The sequence below is a fragment of the Rhineura floridana genome, chromosome 1 (assembly GCF_030035675.1).
Source record: "Rhineura floridana isolate rRhiFlo1 chromosome 1, rRhiFlo1.hap2, whole genome shotgun sequence".
Lineage (NCBI taxonomy): Eukaryota > Metazoa > Chordata > Lepidosauria > Squamata > Rhineuridae > Rhineura > Rhineura floridana.
Window position 1 is genome coordinate 35705644 of NC_084480.1, and position 10693 is coordinate 35716336.

General features: G+C 42.1%; 1 protein-coding gene across 2 annotated transcripts; it reads right to left on the bottom strand.

Annotated features, from left to right (window-relative positions):
- Positions 1 to 341: 341 nt before the first annotated feature.
- Positions 342 to 7651, bottom strand: CCNO (cyclin O). Of its 2 annotated transcripts, none has more exons than XM_061607447.1 (3): positions 7293 to 7651; positions 2490 to 2675; positions 342 to 927 (listed from the first exon to the last, which is right to left on the bottom strand). In XM_061607447.1, the coding sequence occupies exons 1-3, from the start codon at positions 7629 to 7631 to the stop codon at positions 517 to 519; spliced, it is 936 nt and encodes a 311-aa protein (XP_061463431.1). In that variant the 5' UTR covers positions 7632 to 7651; the 3' UTR covers positions 342 to 516. The 2 variants fall into 2 exon arrangements, with proteins under 2 accessions (XP_061463431.1, XP_061463430.1); XM_061607446.1 differs by having other exon boundaries at positions 342 to 996.
- Between the last annotated feature and the right edge of the window lie 3042 nt (positions 7652 to 10693).

A 10693-nucleotide genomic window follows, 5' to 3' on the forward strand; every position in this document is an offset into this window, starting at 1 on the left:
ATCCAGCAGGCTATTCTTGTGTTCTTATGTTCATGAGAGGAAACAGAAAATGTAACATGCCAATGCCATTAGAGACAATTACTTATAGAAGCTTTATTAAATGCATTTACAGTACTGTTGTCCTTCCTATGGCTTAGCATTTAACTATCATCTCAATAAATACATACAGGCATAATATACACAGTTTACAAAGTCAGTCTGTTGTTTAAAATAATGTCAGTGCAATATAAGACAAGTCTACTGTGCAAAATAGAATCTGAAATTATGTTTAAAAGATAGAGAAGCCATTGCTTAATTGATTACATTCTAAACCAATTTCATAGCTTCCATTAAAAATAAATATAAATATCATGTAAAACTTTTTGAAGAGCCTACTGAACAAAAGTACAAAGAGAATACTGTTATTTTAGAGGTATTGCAACTATCTATGGTCCTTCCACACTTGCATTGGAAAAATTGGACAAACTTCCAAATGCATGGTCACAAACAGCATTTCAAGTATTTTTGTTTGGTTATCTATTTTTCTAAGTGCAGACATTGATCTGAAATCTCAGGGGGTAGTATCAGAGGCAAAGAGTCCTCATTCAAAGACACCAGTAAATGCAGTTTGTTCAAGCAATCCTGTAAAACTCCTTCTGGATAGTCACTTAATTGCAAGTTCAGAGGTTTTTCGTGCTGCAACATCTGATCGGCCAGCCCCAAACAGCAAACAGCCAGCAAGGAAGGCATATATTTGTTAAAAGCATAGTCAGCGAGACTAAGTTCAGCCACACCTTTGGCCAGAGCTTTGGCATTGTTGGCCTCCCAGGCATCAGCTTCACAAGCCTCCATCCGCATATGAGTGAAGTGTTCCACAAAGAAATTGATGGTGGGGGCTGCCAGACTGAAGTGAAGCTTGTTTAGAATGATGCTCTCTAGGTTACAGAGCTGTTGGCGAGAGAAAGTGTCACAGCAAAGGGCCAAGAGCTGTTTTACCTTGGGTGGATGCACTTCCACCTGAAAGGCACGAAAGCAAAGAAAGCAATGTACACCATAAACACAAAAATATTCACAAAAATAATATCTGGGGATATTTCCAGAATGGTACAAACGTGTACAAACTATTGACTCATATTTCTAAAGGTAAAACACTTCTCATCACCTGTAATTTAATGAACATCAGACACAATGCAACCAAACTTGAGCACTTTTAGAATACATTTTGTTCAGTGGGAGAGTTAAACAAATGCTTAATTGTCTTCTAGTTAAATTAAGTGTGGGTAACTCGCGGCCTAATTTCATATGTGTAATGAGAAGGGGAAAACTGGGAAAGGAAGGGGGGAAGAAAGAGAGAGCAAAGGGGTGGCAGAAACAGAGACAAGAAGGGATGTGCCCCAGCCACTTTTGTCTCTGATCTTCCTTACCACTGCTGCTGGCCCCAACTACCTCTGCCATGCACTCCTCTCCAACAATTATCCTTGAGGGAATATGGCCATTGCGGGGAAAAAAGGCTTCCCAGCCCTAATTTAAATCAATGGAGACTTAAATGGCCTCACTCTGGCTATATTTATTTTATTTTATTATTATTTATTCGATTTCTTAGTCGCTCATCTGGCTGGCTACCCAGCCACTCTGAGCGACGTACAAAGCAAAAAACATATAAAACATCAAAAACACCAATATACACACTATTACATTTTTAAAAGGTTGATGCTCATCTCCAGAGCTGCAGTGCACATCTGCCGTATTTGGGGAAACTGTGGTGATAAACTGCAGCTACTTGTGACCACTGAAAAACCTCTTTGGAGGATCAGGGGCTCTCCTGCACTAAGTAAGATGGAGTGTCGGGCTGCTGGGGAAAGGAGGGGATAGGAAACTTTCCTTCTTCAGTTAATCTTCTTAAGTTATCTTAGGATCCAAGCCTAATTCTCCCTCGCCCTCAGCAACCCCCGCATGCTCCCCCAGAATTCTTTTTGAGGACCCCAGTGGCTACAGGAGGAAAGAGGGAACAGGAAACCTTCCTTCCATGAACTTAAGTTAACTTATGTCATCTTAGGATCCAAGAGATATCATGCTGTTCAATGAACTGTGGCTAGTAAGACTATAATGTGATGAGGGAAATTTTTTTTGTTTATTGTCTGGAAAGACCTTAAGATTTTGATCTACATGTCCGCTATCTTATTTACATTCTTTCATACAAAAATGAATCTATTAGGAAACCTTGAATAAAGTGATTGCTGAAGTTGGTAGAGATGGCTCAAGATATCATCCTGCATAAATTACAAGAGTTTATGAACAAAGCTTATTACCAAGAGTACAGAGCCACATAATACCAGTCCTCCATTTGTATTCATGTTCCCACAGTAACTTTTTGGAGCCTCTCAATTTCAGTTCAGAGAGGTCCATTCTCTTATAAACTGATCTTAAATAAAGTTTGTCCATTCCTCTCTCCAGTTACAAATACAAACCTTACCACCTAAACAAATGGGAAATTCTCTAGGTCCTAGTACCTGTTTGCAAGAGATGAAGAGGGAGGTGACCCCTAGGAGTTGGAAGCAGTCAGCAGCCACTGGGGTGGTGGTGAGGAAGCGGTCAAGAGTGTTTACTGCCAGGCATAAGGACTCAAAAGAGAAGCCGAAGTGTTTATGCACTGGAATTAGCCAGCTGATCAGTTTGCACCGGGCCTCTGCAGTTATCTGGAAAGCCGAGAAGAGAAGGGATTAAAAGAAGCAATAACAAAATGTAGAGGCAACCATTTACTCTATTATAGAATATGTTTAATAAGAACCAAAATATTACTTCAAAAATTTGGGGCATTTACTGAATTCCTGATTATTAGCACTGCCATGTATTAGTTCCAAATGAAATAATCCGCCCTCCCTCAAGCATATAACTTTTGAGAACCAAATTGCAAGAATCTGAAGGATTGTTAAAAGAGCTGTGTAGTTGTAGTTATTTAGATTGTTAAAAGAGCTGTATAGGTGTATGATGGACTTTACTTTTACTTTGTTTTGAGAAAGCAACATTTTTGCAAATTTTGTGATGGCTGCAGAAACCACCATGCATATGACCACAACATATAACTTGTGTCCCACAGGTACATATGGAAGAGTTACAAATAAAGGATTGAAATTAAATGATAGATGTGGAAAAGGAAATGTATCTTCCAGGTTGCAGTTTCTAGACATAAGGTTAGCATTTTATAAATGCTTTTAAATAAAATTAAAAAATAAGCCAGGGCATGGTGTCCAGCTGGCATTCTCCCTCAGATTCCATCCCACAGGCAGATAGCTCTGCCCACTCTGCTTCTGATCTTAATTTCCCAGTATCCGTCATGGTCAGCAGCATCTCTAATTTCAATGATTTTTAAAAACTGACTCTTTACAAACACACTGGTTCTTATAATGTGGTTCTAGCCTCCCAAATTTGCCTAAAACTGTTTGCAATTGTGCAGTTGAAAGTCAATGCGATGCTTTGCTAAACGTGATCTTTTCTCTTGCCACATGCATGAAATAATTTTTTCAGTGCCTACAATAATTTGTTTCTTGCGAACACATTTTTTGAGCAACCGAAAAGACGACTGTACACATGGACATCACCAAATGGTCAATATAGGAATCAAATTGATTATATAATTGGTAGCCGAAGATGGAGAAGTTCCATACTTTCTGCGAAAACAAGACTAGGAGCAGACTGTGGTACAGATCATGAACTGGTCATATCGAAAATCAGAGTAAAGCTAAAGAAGACCAACAAAGCAGTCATAATGCCAAAATACAATTTAAATAACATCCCAGAAGACTATAAAGATCAAATAAGGAACAGATTTGAGGCTTTAAACTTAGTTGACAGAGAACCAGAAGAACTATGGAATGAAGTCAGAGACGTTATCAGGGAAGAATGCAAAAAGACAATTAAAAAGAGAGAAAGACCTCAATGCATGACTGAAGAAACTCTTAAAATGGTTAAAGAGAGAAGGAAAGCAAAAGCAAAAGGAGATAGAAACACAGTCAGAACCCTAAATGCAACAATACAGCGAGTAGTAGGTAGGGACAAAGAGAACCATTACAATAGTTACTGTATAGAAATAGAAGACAACAAAAAGGGTAGAACAAGAGCCCTATTCCAAAAGACTAGAGAAATGAAAGGGAAATTTAAATCAAGAGTAGGGATGTTGAATAATCAACAGGAGAACACAATGACTGACTGAGATGAAATAAAAGGAAGATGGAAGCAATACACTGAAGAACTCTACAAAAGAGATGCCCAGATGACAGATTCATTCATGGAGGAACCGTATGATGAAGAACCAGAAATTTTAGAATGCGAGGTGAAAGCTGCTCTTAAAATACTTGGAAGAAACAAATCACCAGGAACAGATGGCATACCAGTACTGAGACTGAATCTGTCCAAATTTTGTCAAAAATCTGTCAAGAAATATGGAAAACTAAACAATGGCCCACAGACTGGAAGCGTTCCATATACATCCCAATTCCAAAGAAAGGGGATCCCAGGGAATGCAGTAATTATCAAACTATTGCCTTAATATCCCATACAAGTAAAGTAATGCTCAAGGTTCTACAACAAAGGCTCTTACCATATATGGAGCAAGAAATGCCAGACGTCCAAGCTGGATTTAGAAAGGGAAGAGGCACCAGAGATCACATTGCAAACACAAGTTGGATAATGGAACAGACCAAGGGATTTCAGAAGAAAATCACCCTGTGCTTTATAGATTACAGCAAAGCCTTTGACTGTGTAGATCATGAAAAACTATGGAATGCTTTAAAAGAAATGGGGATGCCACAGCGTCTGGTTGTCCTGATGCGCAACCTATACTCTGGACAAGAGGCTATTGTAAGGACGGAATATGGAGAAACTGACTGGTTCCCCATCAGAAAAGGTGTGAGACAGGGGTGTATTTTATCACCCTATTTATTTAATCTATACGCAGAACATATCATAAGGAAAGCAGGATTGGACCAAGATGAAGGAGGTGTGAAAATTGGAGGGAGAAATATCAATAATTTAAGATATGCAGATGATACCATACTACTAGCAGAAACCAGTAATGATTTGAAACAAATGCTGATGAAAGTTCAAGAGGAAAGCACAAAAGCAGGACTACAGCTGAATGTCAAAAAGACTAAAGAAATGACAACAGAAGATTTATGTAACTTTACAGTTGACAATGAGGACATTGAACTTGTCAAAGATTATCAATACCTTGGCACAGTCATTAACCAAAATGGAGACAATAGTCAAGAAATCAGGCTAGGACTAGGAAGAGCAGCTATGAGAGAACTAGAAAAGGTCCTCAAATGCAAAGGTGTATCACTGAACACTAAAGTCAGGATCATTCAGACCATGGTATTCCTGATCTCTATGTATGGATGTGAAAGTTGCACAGTGAAAAAAGAGGACAAGAGAAAAATCAACGCATTTGAAATGTGGTGTTGGAGGAGAGCTTTGCAGATACCATGGACTGCAAAAAACACCAATGATTGGGTGTTAGAACAAATTAAACCAGAACTATCACTAGAAGCTAAAATGATGAAACTGAGTTTATCATACTTGGGACACAATGAGAAGACATGATTCACTAGAAAAGACAATAATGCTGGAAAAAGAGAAGGGAGTAGAAAAAGAGGAAGGCCAAACAAGAGATGGATTGATTCCATAAAGGAAGCCACAGATGTGAACTTACAAGATCTGAACAGGGTGGTTCGTGACAGATGCTCTTGGAGGTCACTGATTTATAGGGTCGCCGTAAGTTGCAGTCGACTTGGAGGCACATAACAACAACAAAAAAATTTGCTCTTCATCTGTAAAACTGATAGATCTCTGTGTTGAAGAGCTTATAATTACAAAAGGGAAACTCTATCGGTGTTTGGTTTTCTACACAGAAACCACATGAAAACAGCATATAGGTAAACCATCATGTGTGGCCATCACACCTAAGTATATATTTTTGAGTGAGAATGAGCAGGAAAGCAGTGGTCAAGTACAGCTTTCTCTAGCAGAGTAAAACACATGCTTATGTGATTGTCACGCATGTTGATCAACACAGTTTCATACTGTTTCTTGTACAAAAATGCATTCCATGGAGGAAAAAACCTAAGAGGAAAAGAGAGCCGAAATATAGCACTCTTTATATATTATGTTGAACGTATGTTGAAGGAAGAGCAGAAATACACCTGCTGTTATGTGAAAGTGCCTAACTGTCTACAAAATGTACTAAAGTAGACTCTGTATACATGATCTGGGACTGCCTATTCAAGGTTGGTATCATATGGAAAGCAGGACTGGACCAAGATGAAGGAGGTGTGAAAATTGGAGGGAGAAATATCAGTAATTTAAGATAGGCAGATGATACCATACTGCTAGCAGAAACCAGTAATGATTTGAAATGAATACTGTTGAAAGTTAAAAAGGAAAGCACAAAAGCAGGACTACAGCCAAACGTCAAAAAGACTAAAGTAATGACAACAGAAGGTTTATGTAACTTTAAAGTTGACAATGAAGACACTGAACTTGTCATGGACTTATCAGTTCCTTGGCACAGTCATTAACCAAAATGGGGACAATATTCAAGAAATTAGAAGAAGGCTGGGACTGGGGAGGGCAGCTATGAGAGAACTAGAAAAGGTCCTCAAATGCAAAGGTGTATCACTGAACACCAAAGTCAGGATCATTCAGACCATGGTATTCCCAATCTCTATGTACGGATGTGAAAGTTGGACAGTGAAAAAACTGGATAAGAGAAAAATCAACTCATTTGAAATGTGGTGTTGGAGGAGGGCTTTGAGTATACCACGGACTGCAAAAAAGACAAATGAAGCTAAAATGATGAAACTGAGGTTATACTTTGGAGACATAATGAGAAGACATGATTCACTAGGAAAAACAATAATGCTTGGAAAAACAGAAGAGAGTAGAAAAAGAGGAAAACCAAACATGAGATGGATTGATTCCATAAAGGAAGCCACAGACCTGAACTTACAAGTTCTGAACAGAGTGGTTTATAACAGATGCTATTGCAGGTTGCTGATTCACAGGGTCGCCGTAAGTCAACTTGAAGGCGCGTAACAACACACAATCCTACTCCCTCTTTACAGCATTTAGTGTAACGTGTGAAGAGTCATTAAAAGATGAAAACAAGACTACACACGCTTTCTCATGTTAACAAAACTTGTCCGCAATTGTCGTGTACTTCATTTTTTAAAAAATCCTAGATGTTTTTCTGTTCCCGAAGTTCAGGCGCAAACAGAACTGTGCCTTTTGTCACCCTAACCCCACCACTCTCCCCTTACTTGAGGCTGCTGGGCCAGCGGGTCGAGCGGATGGAACTTGCTCTCCAGCTCTTTTCGGAAGCGGTACCAGCTTTGCCCGTAATCGCGGAATGTCTGTCGATCCAGAGGGTGCATAGACTCGCAGCTGCGAGGGGAGCCGACCCGTCCAGAAAGACGCCCCACTGGGGGCGGCTTGCTTTTCTTGACGGGCGCGCGAAGCTGGAGGCCGGCTTCGACGCCGCCGTGGGGCTCAGGCCGTTCCTCGGGCGTCACGTCCTCTGGGCGCTGCCGCTTACACGGCGGGCTTCGCCGTCTGTCCAAAGGCGCAGGTCGCTCCTCACTAGGGTGGGTAGTCACCATATTGCTGCTTCTGCAGTTATCGCTGCCTCTCGGGCAGCACCGAGGGGAGGCGCGCGGAGCCGGCTATATGTGAGGGAGCGGCGACCCGCCTCTGGTCCCGCCTGCGGTAGACATTCCCTCCTCGCCTTGCCACCCCAACCCCCACCCCGGTTCGACGGCTTTCCCGGCTAAAGAACCGCTCTCGGCTAGTCGGCGGGGTGCTTTTCCGTGTGTAACCGCTTCAAGTCTTTCGCCTCCCTCCCCAGCAACTGGAGGGAGAGAGTATGGCACGGTCAGGCACCCCTCAAACCTTGAGGGAATCAAGGGATTTCTTTTCAGAATCTTTCACCTGAAACTTCCTCAAGGTCGTAGTGTCACTGCGAGGAGGCGCCTGCCATTTTGTTGTACATCGGCCGTCTTTTTTTTCCACAAGGCGACACGTTCGAATTAACATTAAAAATGTTCGCAACTTGAACACATTAAAAACAATGTTTTATTTAAAAGTTCCTCTTGTAGTGCGTGACGTGGCTTTTCAGACCTCTGACTGAACGACCCCTTGCCTCCCCAGCCAAGCAGGTGGAATTTCTCACATGCAAAAAAATAAAAATAAAAAGTCTCCTGAGACTACGCTCGCGCGATCAGAAAAAATAAAGACACTGGAGAAGAGCGACGCCATCTTCCCTCGCTGACCCCACAGAATCCAACTGTCAAGTATCCCCAGAGATACAAGGCAACTCCTTGTACCCTCAATTTGTTAATCCAGTTGAATTTTTAAACCCAAGGTTTTATTATTATCTGCCACATGAAAACCACCAGAAATGTTGCTTACATGGGGCAATTCCATATTGTTCATTTATTTCTTCAAGACCCATGTACCCCACTTTCCCATCAAAACGTTTAAGACTGCTTGCTAAAGCTTAATTAAGAATAAGGCTGAAGCATTTAATCTATTCATCAGTTAGGTAAATGATTTATTTATTTTTTATTTTATTTATACCCCAACCTTCCTTCCAGCATGAGCCCAGGGCTGCAAACAGAAGCACTAAAAACACTTTAAAACATCATAAAAAGACCTTAAAATACATTAAAAACAAAACATTAAAAACATTAAAAAAAACCTTTAAAAACATCTTTTTAAAAAGGGTTAAAGATATTAAAAGACATATTAAAAGCAATTCTAACACAGAGGCAGACTGGGATAGGTCTCAACTTAAAAGGCTTGTTGGAAGAGGAAAGTCTTCAAAAGGCGCCGAAAAGATAGCAGAGATGGGGCCTGCCTAATATTTAAGGGGAGGGAATTCCACAGGGTAGGTGCCGCCACACTAAAGGTCCGTTTCCTATATTGTGCAGAATGAACCTCCTGATAAGATGGTATCTGCAGGAGGCCTTCACCTGCAGAGCGCAGTGATTGGCTGGGTATGTAAGGAGTAAGACGGTCTTTCAGGTATCCTGGTCTCGAGCTGTACAGTAGGGCCCCACTCATACATCGGGTTATGTTCCAGACCCCCTCTCTAAAGCGAACACCGCTGTAAAGCAGAACCCATTGAATAGAATGGCGCGTGATGCCCGAAAACCACCGTAAAAGCGGAACAAGCGCCGTATGAGTGGGTCTTTAGTCTAATTGCGTCTAATTGAGACTGCTGTATTAGCGAAGTGCTGTAAAGTGAAGCGCTGTAAAGCGGGGCCCTACTGTATAGGGCTTTGTCCACCAGAACTAGAACCTTGAACTTGGCCCGGTAGTAAATGGGCAGCCAGTGCAGTTCTTTCAGCAGTGGGGTGACATGTTGGTGATACCCTGCCCCAGTGAGCAGTCTCCCCGCTGCATTTTGCACTAGCTGCAGCTTCCGGACCAACCTCAAGGGCAGCCCCACATAGAGCGCATTTCAGTAATCCAGCCTAGAGGTTACCAGTGTGTCGTAAAACTTATAGGGGTTCTCTCGGGTAGAGAAAAGACCAACCAAGTAGCGGCGAGTCCAAGGCTTTATTCACAACTACTGCAGTAGGGCAAACACATACATTACACAACAATGGGTGAAGCATGAGTCGTGCCCCCCCTTTTCTGCTTCCCCTTTTTATATGTTTTTGCAGATCACAAAGGCTTACACAGAGAGGCGCACACAAAGGCTTATCTAACCAGGCAGGAAGGAATGGCCAGAACAAGACACAAGACATACACAGTTGCATATGTGAATGTAGCTTGCAAGTCTCCTGTTGTCCTGGGATACGGCCTTGATTTTATCTATTTTATGACATTCTCTTTTACTTTTACTACAAGTGTGTGGATAACAGTGGTCAGGCTATCCTGATCCAGAAACGGCCGTAGCTGTCTTACCAGCCAAAGCTGGTAAAAGGCACTCCTAGCCACAGAGGTCACCTGGGCCTCTAGTGACAAAGATGGATCCAGGAGCACCCCCAGACTACAGACCTGCTCTTTCAGAGAGAGTACAACCCATCCAAAGCAGGCAACTGACAATTATCTGAACTTGGGAACCACCAACCCACAGCACCTCCATCTTGCTAGGATTCAGACTCTATTGGCCCACATCCAGCCCACCACCTAGTCCAAGCAGCGGTCCAGGGCTTGCACGGCCTCTCCAGATTCAGATGTTACAGAGAAATAGAGCTGGGTGTTGTCAGCATACTGCTGACACCTCACCCCAAATCTCCTGATGACAGCTCCCAAGGGCTTCATATAGATGTTAAACAGCATGAGGGACAAGATGGTACCCTGCGGCACCCCACAACACAACTACCAGGGGGCCAAAAGACAGTCACCCAATGCTATTCTCTGAGAGCGACCTTGGAGATAGGATCAGAACTACTGTAAACCAGTTCCTGTAATACCCAGCTCACCCAGTTGGCCCAGAAGGATACCATGGTCAATGGTATCAAAAGCCGCTGTGAGATCAAGTAAGAATAACAGGGTCGCACTCCCCCTGTCCTTCTCCCGATAAAGGTCATCAGTCAGGGCAACCAAGGCCAATTCAGTCCCATAACCAGGCCTGAACGCAGACTGGGATGGGTCAAGATAATCTGTTTCATCCAAGAGTACTTGCAGTTGCTGCACCACAACCCTTTCAATC

What these genes read in the sequence shown, in the direction of transcription:
- CCNO (XM_061607446.1), bottom strand. Translation starts at nt 7,631, where the DNA reads ATGGTGACTACCCACCCTAGTGAGGAGCGACCTGCGCCTTTGGACAGA. An exon ending in CGCTGGCCCAGCAGCCTCAA is followed by an intron (nt 2,676 to 7,292) that starts GTAAGGGGAGAG and finishes TCGGCTTTCCAG; the next exon opens with ATAACTGCAGAGGCCCGGTG. An exon ending in TCTTCATCTCTTGCAAACAG is followed by an intron (nt 997 to 2,489) that starts GTACTAGGACCT and finishes CGTGCCTTTCAG; the next exon opens with GTGGAAGTGCATCCACCCAA.